The 19,127-nt window shown below is 40.7% G+C and overlaps 1 protein-coding gene across 4 annotated transcripts in view; it reads left to right on the plus strand.

The window, feature by feature from the left end:
- Nucleotides 1-253: 253 nt before the first annotated feature.
- The window catches only part of GRM8 (glutamate metabotropic receptor 8), a 354,422-nt gene continuing 335,548 nt past the window's right edge, over nucleotides 254-19,127 (plus strand). For 2 of the 4 annotated variants that reach the window (XM_038172100.2, XM_038172096.2), the window contains exons 1-2: nucleotides 254-548; nucleotides 6,889-7,729. In XM_038172100.2, the coding sequence (XP_038028028.1) occupies nucleotides 7,220-7,729 (510 nt within the window). In that variant the 5' untranslated portion in view covers nucleotides 254-548; nucleotides 6,889-7,219. Of the gene's footprint in view, nucleotides 549-1,298; nucleotides 1,439-1,681; nucleotides 1,856-6,888; nucleotides 7,730-19,127 lie in introns of those variants that run through there. The other 2 variants (XM_038172110.2, XM_038172104.2) reach the window with 2 other exon arrangements.

Genomic DNA, 19,127 nt, shown 5'->3' on the forward strand with positions numbered 1-19,127 from the left:
CCGCAGGAGCTGCGGTGAGAGAAGGCAGCGGCGTGCCGAGCCGAGCAGTGCCAAGCCGTGCTAAACCGTGCCAAGCCGTGCCAAGCCGTGCCAAGCCGTGCCGAGCCGTGCCGAGCCGTGCCGAGCCGTGCCACTGCGGGGCGGGGGTCGGGGGGCGTTCTCTTTTCCCCGGCTCGGCACGGCGTGGGTCTGGCGCTGCAATTGAGCGGCGGCGGAGGGTGGAGATCGTCACGGGGGCTGAGCCACCGGTCCCAAAAAGTTTTTTTTTTTTTTTTTTTTTTTTTTTTTAAAGGAATGGGAGGAGGAATAAGGAAGGAGACAGTGGAGAGGGTTCGGCTTGGCTGATCGCGAGTGTTATGCAGCACCACTGAAACCGCTCTCCTGGCTACCTGTCCCAGGCTGAGCTGCACATGAAGCTGACGCTACCGGCAGAAGCGATTTGAGACGAGGGTTGTACCGAAATTACCTCATGCTATTCCCGATCGGCGCCCAGTATTAATTCCAGTGACCTCTACAGTAACACGGATATGCAACTCTTTTCCAGCAAGGTATTTGTGTGTGTGTGCGGGGTGTGTGTCTCCTGCAGGTCTTATTTTAAGGCGAGCGGACTCCACGAATAATGCAAGTTTTGCCTCACTTAAGGTTTTGGGGCAAGGCAATCCACTCCGCCTGCTTTCTGGCGCCGGGGGCTTTTGTGTTGCATTATTATTATTACTATTTGTGTGTGTTTTAATTATTTATCATTTTTATTGTCGATAGCCTCCCCCTATCAGCTCTACCGAAAGAGATCCCGGGCACGGTGCCGTCATAGCAGCGAGCAAAGAGGGAGGATGGGGGTGCCCCCAAGAGCGGCATCTCCCCCCTGCCTCCTTAAGCGGGTCCTCTCCCACCCCCGCGGGGAGGGGGCTGGGGGTTCCCCGCCATCCCCCCTCCCCCCAGTCTTGGTCGGGGTTCTCCAGCCGGGGGCACCGGGGGGCTCCAACTTCTCGCTCGGCTCCGAGCTCCCTTGGGGTGGGGAGGGGAAGGGGGAACACGGCCGGGCTTTGGGGTCCCCCCCAGCCCGGGGAAGGGAGCGAGAAACGTCACCGGTCCCACGGCGAGGGGTCCGTGGTGTCCCCCGGCGGGGAGCGGCATCCCCAGCGCCGGCATGTGCTTGTTGCGGGGACCCAGCAGGTGCATGCACGGCACGGGTAAAGCCCCGAACAACAACAAAACCCACAGCCAACCCCCCCCCCCCCCCCCAACAACTCAACTCATCGATCGGTGATCTGAAGTGCATGCAAAGCCGGAGGTTGCACGTCGGAGTTTGCAAGCTCCCGACCTCCGGGACCGGGGATTCATTAAGAGATTTAGGGTTTCATTGAAGGCGCATTGTGAAGCTGACCGGTTGATGCAAGGAGAGGAAGGAACCACCGGCGGCTCTGACTAAAAGGCGACGGTTGGTTTTGATTTTATTATTATTATTATTATAATTTTATTATTATTACCATTTGCAAGCCTGCGGGCAGCGAGGCCCCGGGGGGAGCAGCGGCGAGGCTGTGCCGGAATCCCTCAAAGACAGACGCCAGCTGGGGTAGGGAGGGGGAATAAAAAAAAATAAAAAATTAAATAAATAAATAGATAGCTCGGCTAAGTAAAGTGGAGAACAATAGGGGGCTCCCTTCAAGGGAGAAACGCCGCGGTGATGGGCGATGCTAAGGGAGAGGAGGCTCGGCCAGCCCCGGGGGTGCTCCCGGTGCCCCCCCTCCTGCCCCAAGCCCGGCGGGACCGCCTCGGGTCCCGGGTCCCTTCGTCCCCGGGGTGCCGGGAGCCGAAGGGCAGCCGGGAGAGCACGGAGGAGCCGCACGGAAAGCGGGTGCGTGGCCGGGGGGCTGCTGCTGCCTGCCCCCACCTCGCCAGGGAGGGCGGCGGAGCGAGCAAGGGGAGCCCCGGGGGGGGGGGGGGTAAAGGGGGTGTTATGGGGTGTCCCGGGATGCTGCCGCTTCTCTGGGCAGAGCCCCTCCAGGGGCACCGGGCAGAGCTCCCGGAGCCTGCTCTGGGGATCTGGGGTCTGGTGGGAAGAGGGGAAAATGGGAAGAAAACCAGCAGAGGAAGCTCTCGCAGGGTGCCTGGGAGAATCTCCTTGATGATTGCTTGGCAGAGTGGAGGTGAAAGGAACTCTGAAGGTGTTAATATTGATGGGGTTTATTCAGCTGTGAGACCAGGCAAGGGCAGAGGAAAATATTTGATGCTGTTTCCTTTCCAAAAAAATTGGAAGCTCCTATTAGTCTCGCCCTGGCAGAAGGACCTGTGCTGCTTTAGCAGGGGAGCTTGTTTGAAGGATGGATATTTGCAGGCAGAAGAAGATGGGGGCTCTGGGGTATTTGAAAAGAGGCTGATCAGAGTGAGTGGAGACATTTCTCTCATGGTGCTCTGGGAAGAAATCATTCCCGTAAACAAGATGCTGGGGGTGACTTGCCTTGAAGTCCTGATTATTGTGTAAAGGTTACCTCTGTGGCAGGGGCACAGCAAATCATTGCAGAAGAGCTGAGGTAGATAAGACTACTTACATCAGTGAAGAATTCTTCTGCAAGTTAGGAGCTGCAGTGTCAAGGCCTAAGGTTTTCCGAAATCCCTTCTGTTGTCAGCAAACCCTATTAATCTTCTATATGTGTCAGGTTACTGTATGCAGGTGGCAACTCTTTACCCACTCTGTGCTGAAATTCAGCTATTTGTTCATTGCCGAGTGCCTTGCAGGAGAAAGAGGCAACTTTTATGAACACTAAAAGGAATGTTAGCCAGGCAATTTTTATCTGATAGTTCAGAAGTAGTATCAGTAGTAGGGAGCCAGAATAATAACATATTTGCATTTATTTTTCTTGTTAAACTTCAGAATGGAAGATGCCGTCCTTTTGCTTTCATTCACTAAAACCAGATCAGTTTTGCATTGACTGGACATCTGACTGGTTTTTGGGTGTAGAAACGTGTCTTCTCCCTCAAGCTTCTCCTCTTCTAATTCACAGAAAATCAATTTCATTTCATTTTAGTAACGTGCCAGCTGTGCCTCAAATGTAATGACAAATATATATTTTTTTGGCCTCAAACAAAATTGCAAATACTTTTTTCATAAACATTTTTCCCACCACCGAATAGATTTTTTGTTTGTTTATATGTTTGCTTTGGGTCTCTCAGTGAAGGTTCATGTGTGTCTGGCTGGCAACGCCAATTTAAAAATGTTCCATGAAGTTCAGTGAACATGTTTTCCTGCTTAAGATGCAGAGAATACTCATTGCTCCTGTGGCTGTCTGTAATTGAGAGATTTTTTTTAAAAACAACATTTCCAGGTGATACGAAATGTTTCTGTGATTTCAGCCACAACTCCAGTGCTAACTGTAGGTCACCTTTTCAGGAGCATTGTTACCAAAATAAAGACCCTGCCTATATTTATTTCTTTACGTATCCGTCACTTTCAGCTCACTTTTTAGATCTGTTTTTAAATTTGAAGACCTGAAAGGAGCCCACCTCACAGCAAGGGCTGTGAGTCTGTGGGTGAAGGAGTGATGGCTCCCTACACGTGCTGGTGCACTGGCTCTGGCATCACGGCACTGGGGTGCCCAACCTTGTGTACCAAATGTCTCATAATGCTGCATGCTTTCACGAAGGAAGTAATTGCAGAACCAGACACCACAAGCAGAAGTTTCCACGTTCCCGTCTTGCAGTACCCCACCTCCTTCGGTTTAAAAATAAATATACATTCTAGCAGAAGGAGTGGAGGTCTGTGCTGAAATGCTGACTTTAAAAATAGCAATATGTTCTGATAGTACCAGATATTTTTAATGAATTAAAACCAGGAGAAGCATATATTTCAAGGTGACTGGGGAGAGGCTTTGTGCTGCACTTACTCTTGAACTGTGCTGAGGAAATGTGTGAATTTCTTCTCTGAACTCATGTTCCCAGTGAACAGTAGCTACTACAGAGGGGAACCTGGTAAATTGTGAATATATTTGCATTAATTCAAACTTTTATGGTCAATCTGAAAAGGACAGAATTTTACTTCAAATGAAATCTCTGAACATGAGGCAAACTCATTCAGACTTTATAGCTTAGCAGCCCTTGCTTTTCCACTAAAATTCATTGATAAAAATGGAATTCATTTAGCTGACATGCTTTCTACTTAGCTACACAGGCTTATAACATTCTGTAAAAGTTGACGTTAATCAATATGTGAAAAGCAGTGTGGCATGAATAAATTAGGCAGTGTAATAAAAGCTTTTATTTCTTAGGTAACATAAAAAAAAGAAGACTAAAAGGTCTTAAATTTTTAAATAGAACATTTTAAAATTTTATTTCTGTTTTATAGACAGACGAGCTGTGGACACTTGCAGCAAAGAAACATGCATTTTTATTTCAGGAAAACAGGCGAGCTAAGGCTGAGCAATTAATGCTTATGCAGACTGCGATGTTGAAAAAAATGCTAATTATCAATTCATTTAAATTTCATTCAGTTCCAGATAAGGTATTGGAGTCAAGGTGCTGTGCTCACTTTTGCTTCTCCAGTGTTGTTGGCATTGGGATTGCAATAGCTGAATTCATCACTGTTGGTTTTCATGAAGACTGACAGTTGCTTTAATTTTGGAGCATTCTTTGGCTGTAAGAGATTGACCTGAGACTAAGCAAGAGAAAAAACAACATTTTTTCCTTCATGAACATTTTCACTTTCTGAGTGGTGTGTTCTTGTTCAGCGTACAGTGTTAAATAAGAGCAGTCATCTTCTATTGCCTCAAGGGATCGCTCCCTGGTGGGACTGCACAGACCCACGTACTCTGAAGAGCTGGGTGCTCACTGTGGAACCAGAAAGGAAATTGTGTCTGATTTAGGTGCAGCTGCAACTTTCACTTGCTGCTGTTTTGAAACCCCTAGCTGTGTCTATCTACTGTGGCAATGAAGTCAACAGCCACTTGTGGCTAGTTAATACTTCTTGTGATCTCTCTGGTGTGGGCCATATTCTGTCCTCAGGCAGCATCCCATGGGACTAGATCAGCTCATGGGAAGGAGTGATATTCCTCAAGTTTCTCTATTTGTTACTGATGTTGAGTTTGGCTCCCGAGGCTGAAGCCTGGACAGATTTGTAAACTATGTGCCCAAAAGGAGCTGATGAAGAATAACAGGATTATCACATGAAACAGCACAGACTTTTTTTTTTTTTTTTTTTTTTTTTTTTTTTTTTTTCCATTTAGATCCAACCCTGAGCCAAATTCAAGCAAAATTAAATAATAAGAGGTACTGAAAGTCTTTTTCTGTTCCCAATTGCAATGATTTTATTCACACCAATTAAACGTTTCATTTTCAAGTCATTGCTCTGTTACCAGATCACTGTGAGATACCTTCTCATTAAATAGAAGACTTTCCATTGTGAATATTTTTCTCAGCTTTTCAAATAGACACTATTTTAAAACTGTTTTATAGTTTTATGAGCTTAGTATTATCATTTGGGAAAAAGACATAATAAAATAAATTAAAGCAGATGATCAGTTTCAAACCTTATCAAACCACATTTTGAGATTTGATAGCTCAAAGTATTTCAACATCTTGTGGAAAATAATTGAAAATGTCTTTGAAATACAGTATAAGTAGATCAAGTCTCTTCTAATTTGATGATATTTTGGTAGAAAACAGTTGGATCACTTGGGACAAAGTACATATCTACAGAGTAGACTGTTGTTCAGTGTGATCAATTTCTTCATACATTTTTTTTTTGTTTTAAAAAAAGCCGGGTGAATTTCACCATAGAGTGTCCTCTGCTCTCTATAACCTGTAACAGGTGTCTAGAGAGACTGCCTCAGATGTGGCTGCCCAAAGTGTGCCCATCTAATATTAGGTGAAATTAATTCTCTCTCTTTCAGCTCCTCAGAGATCAAAAAAAAAAAAAAAAAAAAAAAAAAAATCATTCAGGCAAAAGTAATTTTGTTAAATATTGAAATAAACAAATGCCACTCACTTGAGAATTAAAGTGGTGGCAATTTTTATAACAGATTTTTATAACAGTGTCAGTCACGTACTTAGAAATGTAGGATGAAATCCTGGTCTCATTAAAATCAGTGGGACTTTTCCAGATGTCAGTGGGGGCAGAACATCATTCTTGTTTTTTGTGGTCCAAATGTAAGCAGAGAATAGATACCCTGCTAATGTTGGACCTCAGATCAAGTAAAAAGTGAGAAAAGGAATACTGGATGTTCAGCTCTTTTCCTAGCAGAATACATTGTGCTTTTTTTTTTTTTTTTTTTTTTTATCTGAAGAAACCAACTACCTTTTCATAAATATAATTTAGCTTTTGAAATGATTGGGAGGGTATTTCATATATATAGTGAACCTGGAAAATAGTGAATTCCACTGGAGAAATAATCAGTTTAATATCCAAATGAACATGCTTGGACTGCAGCGGTTGAAGAGCGTACTTAAATTCAGGAACCCTGATTACTCCATTGTCGCAAGCAGAGCCTCTCAGGGAGTGCAAGTGTTAGGAGCTATTGCACTTCTGTGGGCTGGAACAGAATGATACAGCAAAACAGAAAATACAATATGTTACGGATCAAATATGTTTTTGGATGTCATGCAATGCAAGGTAAATAGGAATTACTCGTCAGGCTCTGAACATTAAGCTAAACGTAGTTGCCCTGACTTGGCTTTTGCTCTGCTGGTATCATCAATTTCTCGGCTTGTAGTACGGTGCAGCCAGGTGTTCAAATTCACAGAAGGCCAAGAATTACTCCCTTACAGAACATCAAAAGTAAAACCTCGCCAAAGTAACTCATATTCAAAAATAAATACACTGTGTGACAGGTATAAAACTGCTGAACTAAATAATTCTTACTGTTTTTTTTTTTTTCTTTTTTTTTTTTTTTTTTCCAGAAGTACCTCAGCTGCAGTGCAAAACAGAAGGACATGAGTTACTGACCTCCTCATAGCATCAGAACCAGAGATATTACCCTATTCTTTACCATCAGTTAGAAGCAGTTGGAAACCACCTCTGAAAAGCTGATCAACCCGTGACTTCTGTGGACATCTTTTGTAAAACACGTTTTATGTACTTCTGAGATCCTTTTTCTACCTTCCATATGGTTCTATATTACTTACTGGGCACTGATGGTAGCCTCCAGAAACTGCAGTTTCAAATGGTCAACCTCATCCTTTAGCAAGAAGAAAATCTGGATACTGGCTAGCAACAACGTCTTCAGAGAAAATGGTATACGAAGGAAAACGATTAGTTTCCTGCCATTGTTTCTTCCTGTTAACAGCCAAATTCTACTGGATTCTCACCCTGATGCAAAGAACTCATGGCCAGGAATATGCTCACTCCATCCGACTGGATGGGGACATCATCTTGGGAGGACTGTTCCCTGTCCATGCAAAAGGGGATAGAGGGGTGCCTTGTGGGGAGCTCAAGAAGGAAAAAGGGATCCACAGACTAGAGGCAATGCTATATGCAATTGATCAGATTAATAAAGACCCTGATCTTCTTGCCAATATCACCTTAGGTGTCCGGATCCTTGATACTTGTTCCAGGGACACTTATGCATTGGAGCAATCCTTAACATTTGTGCAAGCGTTGATAGAAAAAGATGGCTCAGACGTGAAGTGTGCTAACGGCGATCCACCTATTTTCACTAAGCCAGACAAGATATCAGGTGTGATAGGTGCTGCAGCAAGTTCTGTGTCCATTATGGTTGCAAATATTTTAAGACTTTTTAAGGTAAGGAACATTTTCTATTTTTCTTTTGAATTGTAAGCAAAAGGAAATAAATGAGGTGATTGTGTTGCCTTACTTTCAGAAAACAAAGGAACTGAAATCTGAAAAGAGTGGTTTGCCCTTTCAAAGCAGAAAAGAAAAAAAAAAAAAAAGAAAGAAAAAAAAATGGAAAGAAAAACCAATGATTTCAGGCCCTAATTTAAAGTGCCAAATGCCTCTTTGAAGTTCTGAGCAACCAGAGCAGATTTTAGTTCTTTATTGACTTGTGTTTTTGTTTATTTGCTACTCACATTTCCTCCACATTGATTGTTTATGCTCATCAAGATCAGGTTGAGATTTATTTTGCAGATTTCTAGGAGAATGAAATATGAGGTTTAAACACAAATCCATTTGTAGAAAGAACAGATAATTTCCCTAAATAGGAAGATATGCCAGTAATAATCCAGTGCTAATGATGTGCATGTCTAGCCAAATGCAGTGTACAGAAATATCTTTTGATTCCCTTGAAATCTTAAACTCCCCCATATTTTTCACAAGGTAGTAATTTTTTCCAGACTCTGATATAACTTTGTGAGAGATTACTTTTGCACAACAGTTCTACTGGTATACTGTTCATTTCCTTCCATGTACTTTATTAAACTCTGCTCTTATAAATGATGGCAAAGTAAACCTGTCACTTTTAAACTTGTTAACTTAGATGGGAAGATGAACACATTCTAATCAATCATCAGATCGGGCAGCGAACATTTGATTTTTAATCTTGGGCAGTGGTAAATAGATTATGGTAAACTGAGCACTTTTTTTCTGTGCACAGAATGACTAACCTTTTCACTGAATCTATTTTGTCCTACTGCCCACTGTTGTTCAGACTGATTCCTTCTATTCAGAAATCTTGCCTAATGTCCTACAACTTCACAACCACTGAAAGCCATTTCTTTGACTTCAGTGGAGTCAAACTCCACTGGAGGTCAGACTTCTGGTAATGTTAAATAATGTTGTTACTGATTTTGAAAAGCCTCTCTTCTCTTCTCTTTGAGTGAAAATTTGAATAGAAGTAAGGAAAGATTGTCTTGTTTTGAAGGTTTCTCAAACTGGCAAGGAATATTTCAGTCATTTAAAAGGAGATTTCTATCCTTCCCTCCAGTTCTTCCACAAAGGGCATAATGATGGATTTATAGTTCAGTGGAGGAGCAAAATGTCTGCTGGGTTGTGGTCAGGTATTCATTACAGTCTCAAAACTGATGCCTGGCTGCAGTTACTGCACATGTTTGGGACTAGTGGACTTGTTCTATCTGTATGGTTTGGTGTCCTTATGAAAATCAAGTATACAAAATTGAACCAAGTCTTAAAAATATCCTATATGGGGATCACCTCTGGATCTGTGTCTGGTGGGGAAGGCTTGCTCTTCCCAGGAATAATCATGCATGCTGCAGGAAGTATATATTTTTAATTTCACATCTGCTCACATCTGCTTTTTTTTTTTTTTTTTTTTTTAATTTAAGTTTTGTTACCCTGTTAAATAATGCATGGTTCTGAAGTAATGATAGGTGGAACGGTCACTTAAATATCCATCATAATGCAGGGCCACACAGATGAATGTTTACACCCAGATTTGAGTTGAATACAGTGTAGTAGGCTGATTTAAGAATTTAAGGCTCGTACGACATGCTTTAACTGTGAATTAAGAGCAGCAAGAAGGAAAGAGGCCTATGAATTGTCTAAGATACCAGCAATTTGTCTTCTGAAACCATGACAGCTACCTCCTGATTTCCATTATGCAATAAGATTGCAAATAACGTTCTACTGCAGTCTTAATCAATAGAGGGTCATGTGATATCCCCTCTGGGGAAAGATCTTATTTACCCATTTAATTGATGTAACACAGCTGCTGGCAAAAAGAGGAGACATCTCTTTTAGTTTTAATTATAGATCCTGCACAAATATTCTTAATAATGTAAAAAATGACAAATGATACCCTTTAGTGTCTCATATTGGACCTGCATCTGATGTCTGTTTTTACACCTTCCTCTCAGAAGTAGCTCTGTTATCTTTGCCTGAGTAAAGCCTTCTGGATAAGGCCCTGGTTTAGTGGCACTAACCATGGACAATAGAAAGGTCCTTCACCAGAAATGTAGAAGTATAATCCAGTTTGGGTTGTACTCAGACCAAAGACATGAGCTGAGATTCTCAGCCGATGCAGACCCAACTACTCCACCGTGGAGGATCAGGACCTTTGCAAAAATGCCTATTTTCATTATATCCAGGATGAATGTGATTCATCCATTTTTATGTCTAGTAGTTCTATTCAGGAAGTTGAACCTGCAATTTGAAGCTCAGTATTGTTTTAATATCTACTCTGAGGTTCCTAAATGTCAGGACTACATATTTCTTGAGAACATTGTTATCCAGTGAAATTTTAATCTCTGGTAAAATTGTGAGAAGTATATTATATCACTCAATGGGAATACACAAACAAAGATAACTTGAGAAATACTATGCTCAGCAGTTTAGATTTTTATGCTGCTATTTTTCTTTCTTATTCTTTTTTTTTTTTTTTTCTTTTCTTTTCTTTTATTGATTTTACAACATAAAACATACAGGTCAATAGTCCCATCTGATGATCTGGTGGATAGCATAAGCTGATTGATAGTCACAGTATCCTTTTATCTAAGTGTTCTCATGAGAAGAAAGGAAGGAGGGCACCACAAAAAATGACCTTGATCTATAGCCTTTCTGCTGGCCAAATGGATCACCTTCAATTCTTCTTCTCTGTCATTTTGTGAATATCCATGAGACATCACCACCTAGCAGCATTTTTTTTTTCCCTGCCCTTAATGGGTCTGAAACATTAAGGGCCAAAATTGGACCGATTAAATTTCATCTTCTGTTTGTTTTAGACCTGTCAGAGATACTTTGCAAACTGGAAACACTTGTTCAAGAAATTAACTATTTGGAAGTGAATCTTATTCCTTGATTTCTTTAAGGAGATTGCATTTTGCTTTATGTTATTCTGGTGCTTGATGCAATGAGGATTGTGCAAAAGAATTGTTTATTGAGCTTTCAGAACTTGGAAGTGGTCTTGCTGAAAACATAGTTGGAGAAGACCTTCAGAGGAAAGCACAGAGGGAATATGTTAGCTACCAGTAACTACCCACTCAAATAATTCTCTGTAGATCTCAGGACAGATTGTTCACAGCTGAAGTTGCTGGCTCATCATTTTGAGAGTTGATTTTGTCAGAGAGCATCAAGAATGGGCTGCTTCACAGGGGAAGCTGAGACAGAAGCTGAAGGGACAGCAAGGTGAGAAAGGCAGTGGTTATATGTACTGGTAACACAGCCTCACCCAAATGAGAACAAAACAGGTCTGGCCATGTGATGAGGTTCAGCCAACAGTCCAGACAAATCCATAGTGATGAAGTGTAAAATCAGCCAGGAAGTCAGGTTGGGCAACACAAGGTCATGGTCAGCAAGGTAGAAGGCCAACAGGATAGCTCAGGCAGGGACCAAGGGCAAGTGCCTGTACTGAAAGGTAGCTGTTGAGTGAGGGAGACAGAGGTACCTATGAGACTTCCCACAGATCATTCTCACAGCTTAGCTGTTTTTCCAGGCTGATTCACCCCATATTTGCACCCTATCAGAGCTGACATTGGATACATGCAGCCAAATCCAGAGCTGGGGAAGGGAGGATGTTGCAGAGCTTCTTGGTGCCTTCAGCACTTTGACAGTTTTTAGCATTTCCCATTGGAGTAACTGTGGAAATAGAACAGATAGACGTGGGCCAGCCTCTCTTCTGGTGGACGAGGAGTTGCTCCTTCCTCTGGATAATGGAAGGTGACATTGGTTGATGTTTTTGCCAGTCTGGAAGTCCTGCTGCCAAAATGGTTTGTGTTTGGCTGGTAGGATCTACTGAGGGCCTGGCTGGCTAACTCTCATTTGTGCAAAGGCCACTTTTCTATTGACTGGATCATTCAAGAGGAACATCTTGCTCTTACCCCCTTCCCTGGGTTTGGCATACTAGAATTTTAGTTTCCTGTACGATGCTCAGGCACTAAATGCTATCCTTTAGCTTCTTTGTTTGAAGCTCATAAGTGTTTGGGCGGTTCCCAGTCCCTCAAAACTTGTCCTGGAGAGACAAAGTCTGTAACTCATCTCACTTCATGTTCCCTGTATACAAAGCTTGTACTTATTATAGAGTGATCTGGGCTGAAAAAGACCTTTAAAAACCATCTAGTCCAAACCCTCTGTTGTGGGTTCGGACATCTTTCACTAGACCTGGTTACTCAAAACCCAATCCAACCTGACTTTACCCCTTGTTCAATCACTACAAGCCCTGGTAAAAAGTTTCTCTCCATCTTTCTAAAAAGCCCCCTTTAAGTATTGAAAGTATTTAAGTATTGAAACAGTAAGGTGTCCCTGTAGCCTTCTCTTCCCCAGGTTAAACAACCCCAACTCACTCATCTTTTCTTCATAGGAATGGTGCTCCAGCCCTCTGATAATTTTTGTGACCCTCCTCTGGACCTTCTGCAACAGGTCCACATCTGTTCTGTGTTGGGGACCATTGAACTGGATGCAGTATTACTGTCTGAGTAACTCATATCAGTGGTTAGAATCTGCTGGAAAGAAGAGAGACATTTGTTTATGCTATTTTCCTATCATCTAAAAGCTTTACGCTATTTCTGAACTCCTTGGTACACTCCATCTGTCACCTTCACACTTCCAGCCAATGTCACGCTGAGAGCAGCCTAGGGACGATGGCTTGCATGTGAATCATGTGAATTGAAATGGGTGAAAAGTATGCTTGGTGAATTGAGATCTGAAGCTTTCATGTATATATTGATGTAGGTGTATATAAAGCCCAAATGGTCATTGACAATTTTGTTTCTTTACTTTTCTTTCTTTTTTTTTTTTTTTTTTTTTACCTTGCCTTATCTTTCCTTTTGCCTTGTCTTCCCTTTTGCCTTCTCTTACATTTTCTCCTCTTTTTCCAAGAATAAAATGCTTATTTCCTCTTCTTGGTCAAATTCTCTTCTTGCTCCACCACTGCAATCCATTTTAATAGCTGCAGTCTGGAGGGACTAATATTTACTTCATGCACATTTGCCTTATACATTTCATACACATTTACTTCTTCAGAAGTACATAGTACAAATGCCATCCTGGAGTTACTCTTCCCACTTTATGTGCAACCATCCAAATGCAAGAGAGAGTTTCTTTCAATAAATCTAGAAGTGAATGTATCAGTTCCCCAAGCATTTTTTTATTTGCTTTGACTGTTCACTTGTCTCCTCCTGGGCTTAGGGGATATCTTCGGCTGACAGCCTTGTGCAGCTACCAGGGCTGAACCTGGATGATGCTTTTTTAGGCTCAATTGCAAGTTTTTTTTTACATTCAGCTGCCATGAGGTGCTCCTGCTGCCTTGTGATCCAGACCCAGACAGGCCTCCCAGAAATGAGGGAATTGCAATTGTACTGAGCTTAACCTCACCGAACTTCATAAACACGGAGCTATATATTTAATTGTGGCAATAGTGTGCACCTCATGACCGGAGGGAATATGACGTGAGTAAAATGTAATAACATTTTACCACACGGTTTCAGAGAGCACACACATACTTTTCCGAGGCAATCTGAAACATATGCAGATCCTGATCTTGTCTTTATATCTACAGAAATTTTTGCACCTCTTGAGCACTACTGACTCCAGAGGCTCCAGAGTGATGTGAGAATCAGAGAATGCAGTCACAGATATGTGACTGCAGGGCTTTTCCATAATGAGAAGAATTTTACCATTTCCTTTATAAGATATAAAGAACAGTCTCCAGAATTTTACCGAACATATTGGCATTCTTTAATAAAAAAATGTTCTGCACCGATTAAAATATTATCAATTTTCTGTTCACTCTGTCACACTGCATTTGTCAATAACATTTTCTGCTGTATAGCATTTGAGATTTGCAATGGGATATGATTTTTTTTTCGTGGTTAAAACATTTGTGGAAAATCTTGTGTGAAGTGTGAAGAAAAAATGTTGTTAGTAGGGAGAAGTAGACTGAAACATTTTGAAATCGTTTCTTAAGATGAACAGATTTGTTTTATGTTTGTTCTAGATAATATTTTCACTTTCTGAATCATTTTTAATTATAAAAGGAACCCATTGCCAATACATCCCATTTAATTTTACAGTGTTTTTTGTAGCTTATTACAAGCACATATCTGTTTAGTGCCTGAACATCTTGCCTTGTTATTGGCTGGAAAATATCATTATAATCATTCATTTTTTTCCCCATAATTCAGCTTCTCTTAGACAGAAAGAACATTCATATCTCTGTATATTTCCATGGTAGTAGATACTTGCATTATGCAAAAATCTCTCTTAATTCAACTGTGATTTTTCTGTCAGTGCCAGGTTAAATGTGTTTCGGTCAAGAGAGAAAAATGGCAGGTCAACACCAAGATAAAATTATATGTACAATAGATATTTTGCAAGTATCAATAATGAAATTGTTGAGAAATTTTTTAGCTGCAGCCAGAGGATATAATAGATTTCCAGATTCTGTGAAAACTGCTAGAACTGATTAGCATCAAATTTTATTTGTGCTAAACTGCTTGAGGCAAGGAAGTACAAAAGCAACTTGATGCATTCATTTAGTATTTTACAATATATTAGTTTATAAAATATTCATCTAAAAATCTACTATTTTCAGTCTTATCCCATTCCTAGATGGAGTTATAATCAGTGGTTAGAGCAAAGTGGCAATTTGTTTTTCTGTATATTTACTGTGTTTGTCATTGGTTTGCTACAAGGCTTTAGAAGCATTTCTTGACCTTTTTGTGCTTCTCTTTTGTCATTTTAATTTGATTGTATCCAGCCATTTCACAGAAACAATCAGAAGCTTGATTAATGTTGGTTAAGTGGTTTGAGATATCTCCCCTCTTTTTGTGGGCAAGCTGGAGCTGTCTCAAACGTTGAGGTTTTTGTGTTATTCCCTAACCATAGTAAGCAAGCACCTTACAAAGAGATTGTAGCTATTAGAGACCAATGCTCTGGTTTTCTTTCTACTTTCCCTATGAGCAGTTGGGGATATATATGTGTGTGTGTGTGTGTGTATTTCTCTCACATATACACAAGAAGGAAATTGCATATGCAGAGAGAATTATTTCACCCTTTCATGGCTAAAATTTTGCTGAGTTCTCACCTCTGTAAGAAAGTTGTTTGCATGTGAGAGAGACCCCCGAGTTATTTGTTAAAAAATGTCTATATTGATATAGGTAGCCAATTCTGCAAATGAGAAGATCAAAAAGCTAGGAGAAGTGCCTGGCAGTGGTCTTTTTTAAAGATCTTATGTTACTAGGAGGCATTCTTTACATCTTTCATAGTAAACAAAACGCACCTGGCACCATTCTCTGGCACTGAGGCCAGCTGACACAAACAATCCACATCTGTATGATAAATTCATATTTCCCCAAATCGCAGGTCGGCATGCAAGCAACTGGGAGGGAAAAATCCCTGACCTATGGTAACTTCTGAAGCCTGTCAGCACACAGGGAGACTGCTGGCTTGCATAGGTCACAGCCAAGCTATGGACTGTCCTAGAAGCTCTGGTAGCTGAGTTCTGATGTTCAGGAATGTGCTCTGGAAGGATGTGATTTACCAGCCTCTATGCTGGCTTCTCAGGACGGAGCTCCTCTGCTCCCATGTCATGCTGAAGGGGAGCCGAGTCTGTTAAGGATCATCAAAGCTGTTTCAGTGTTTTAGTACAATGATGTTAGTTTTATTAGCCGCGATGAAAACTAAATTAAGACTTTATATTTTTTTTTCCCTGGTGATAATTGTTTCCGTACAGTGACAGCTGTGCCATATAGTCTTGCCTTCTGACTGTCATCAGAAACCAGGCACTATTGTGTGTTACAGCCAACTGGTAGATTTTGTGGTTTTGTGTATTTCCATCCTCATTATTTTCCCTAAAGCACATTGTGCTTTTAGGATTAAACCGGTTTACGGTGCTTAAATGTATATCCTTGTTTTTGCTAGTATTTATCAGAGAAAAATAGTCATCTAAACAAAAGTCTTACTGAAGGACACTAATTCCACTTGAATGAATTAAATAGCCAAGAGCAAAATGCTCCTCTGGGCTGGGATCTACATATGCTCCCAGATCAGAAAAGCAAGATATTATGTCCTCTATTGTTCTGACAGGACAATTAAGCATTTAAGTCAGAGCTTAAATGAGGATGCTGTTTGCCCTTGACTGCCTGTGTCCTCAATAGAGAGTGTAAAATGGTTTCAGAGGGGGATTGAATCAGGTCTATGAGTGTGAGTGCATGTTTAGCAAAAAGAGGATAGTTTGCTCTATTCCTTTTTTTTTTTTTTTTAATATTATTATTCTTCTTTTTTTTTTAACCTCACTGCAGGATTTCTTGTTTGTGACTTCAGATAGATACCTGTCTCTGACTCTTCTCTGAAATAAGTTATTGCTGATAGGTATGCTGAGATATGGCATGGCATTGTGGAAGCTCTCTTCCTATCATATTTCTTTTATAGTTTGGGAATGTGAAACAGGAGCAAAAATGATTTATCTGCATCAGAATAATTTGTGTTTTGAGGTTTGGTTTATGTTTATAGAAGATGCTTGCAGTATTTATTGCTTAAATTATTATTATATTCTTGTTTTCTGATTCAGGTATTTGACTTTTGCTGAGGTCAGGAGCTGCAGTCAAATAGGATGTGACTATATTCTTCTGTAGCCAGCTGGATAGGGCTTGCTTGTTTAATTCTGCTTACTTAGAAGCAAAATAGAGTCTGATTTTTTCATCACTTAGACTAGTTTAAATGATGAAGAATTTTTGGGAAAGCAATGAGTTCCAGGGAAGCCAGCAAACAATACAGCTGTAAAAATACAGCTGGAAAAAAATGGAGGGAAATAATGTCCTGTGTCCATGCAAAACAGCATCCCATTGGTTTTACTATCAGCAAGATTCTTGTTTCACTAAGGGATTTTGTCAGGTACAAAATCAGATAGCAAAACAGATGTGGCTCCTCAGTTATTTGTTCATGATATTTTCAGAAATGACCATGGTGATCATTTTGGTATCAGCCTGCAAGGAGCTACCGGTACTTTCATTTGGAAGATAGATGGTTTGCTGCTGTGTGACGGCAGTGATCTTGAGTGAGCTGGCTATCTGATATCCACAGGCATACTTCTGCAGAATGTCTTGTATAATATGGATTAACTACAAAAATAATGCCTCAAATTCCACTGATGAACAAGAATTAATAGGGTACCCATGTATACTAGGATGTTGATTCAAGAGGGAAAATATATATTGACTATTAGAAAGTATATTGCCAAGAAACATCCTGTTGTACATTGTCTAAAGATAAATCCAGTTGTGCAGGACAGGAGAAAAGTGAAATTTCCTATATTTCTCAAAATTATATTGGGCAGAAGTATGAGAACGCATATTTTTGTAGCAGCAGGAAAGTGTTGAGATAAAGTAGCCCGTGATTTCCACTCTTAATTTTGCTGTTTCTGTTTACCATACTTTGCATAACAAAGCTCAGGATTTAAAAGTTACCAGCTGCTATATTTACTTGCTAAAGTGTGAAGAAAATATGTATTGTCCTGAGGATTAAATGGCTGATTCTCTTTGTGCTCAGTTCAGGCAGAACTGAAGCATTTGTAATGAAAATAAATGCTACTAGAAATCAAGAAACAGGAGAGACAAAAATAATCTGTTTATGTCTTCTTTGTTGGATAGGATTTGTTGATGCCCTTTGAAAATTCAAGTGTAAAAAGTTATCTTATTAACCAGTGTTTCATTTTTTTTTGGCATGTTAAACAACTTCACTTGTAAAACCTAAATGTAGTCGGAGCTGTTGTTTTGGCCTAATGGAAACCATCTTGCAAAAACTGTGAGTTGAGTGATATCTCCAGAACCAAATGAACAGCTGTCTGGAAACTGGATATATACAATATTTGGGACAAGATGCACTGTAGAGAAAGAATAATATTGCTAGGGCTAGTCTCAGGGACCGGCATATGAAGGAAGTGTAGCTGTGCTGCATACAGGAGTGTGAAAAACTTACTGTTGGAACAGATGCTAAGAATGCCCTGTGACTCAAGGTATGATTTCCTGCCGTTCCTGCCAAGTTTCAAAGGTTGTTTTTTCCCCCCTTTTTTTTTCTTATTTCTATTTTTAGGCTGAATAGCAAAGGACTTGTGATTCAGGAATGAAGATTCACAGTTCAAGTTATACTTATTTTATTGCCTCTTTGCATAAGGATCAAATAACATTTGTTTCTGACGTACAGGAGAAAATACGAGTAAAGAAGCCAAAAGCTGAGGAAAACACGGGATATTTTTGGGATGGGTCAAATAATTGCTTGGCTCAATGGCTTTGTCTGCTTCGCAAAGCTTTGTCTGAGTGTGACAGACCGCCCTCGCTGTGCGTTAGTGCCTGCTGAAGCCTTACATTCTTTGTCTTGCTGCACCACAGACCTTCTCTGCGACCTTGGGCAAGTCAGGCAGAGCCAAATCCTCAGCTCAACCGCTGCTTGCGTGGAGCTGGGTGCCCAGGTGTCCCTGGAGGACTGATGTTCAGGGTCTGAACGCCTCTGCTTCCACAGTGCCTGAAGGGATTTGTGAATATAAAGGCTTCTCGATAATCAGATATAAGAGTAAGGGCTGGGGGCATGCTTCAGACAGCAAGCTCTTAACGAGGGATTCCTTGTATCCTCTTACACAGCTCCCTCCCCTGGGTTTTGCTATGAAAGGGGATTATCTGCCTCACTGTATGATTTAAATATGCAAGTCATCAGTCTCTGGAGCAAGTGGTGAAACCTGCCTGACCTGCAATCAGAGGCTGTACATCCCCCTTAGGAAACCATGATTGTCAAAGAAAGAAAGCCTAAAAATTAGGAAAAAAATATTTGGATTATTGCCCAGTAGAACTAAGATTTTTAAAGCTTATCTCTGCAGTGTATTCTAGAGTGATTGGGAAAAATTAATGTCTGCCGTTATTAAAACAAAACATGAAATTAAGTAGAGTAGGATGAAAGAAAATTAAGACAGGTGCGTGCAAATGTATAGTCTATTTTAAGTGAATGGATATTTGTTTCTTAAATGCTTGAGAAAAATCAATTTTGAAACAACTAGCTAACAATTATTCCAATTTTTTGTTGGTGTATCAGGAACCTCTATTTTTTTTTTTTTTTGGTTGTTGATTCATTTTTCATGCTTATTTATTTGATTACATGTAGCTTGACTAAAAATCCCTATGAACTGTGCAGCGTCAGGCAGCTGAGTGGCAAATGACTGCCTCACTGATTTACCAGGAGTGGATTAGGAGCTAAGAGAGATTTCTACACCTTTCAGAAGAGGTGCTTCATATTTTCAATTTTT

Source organism: Anas platyrhynchos, chromosome 1 (assembly GCF_047663525.1).
Source record: "Anas platyrhynchos isolate ZD024472 breed Pekin duck chromosome 1, IASCAAS_PekinDuck_T2T, whole genome shotgun sequence".
In the NCBI taxonomy this organism is placed as follows: Eukaryota; Metazoa; Chordata; class Aves; order Anseriformes; family Anatidae; genus Anas; species Anas platyrhynchos.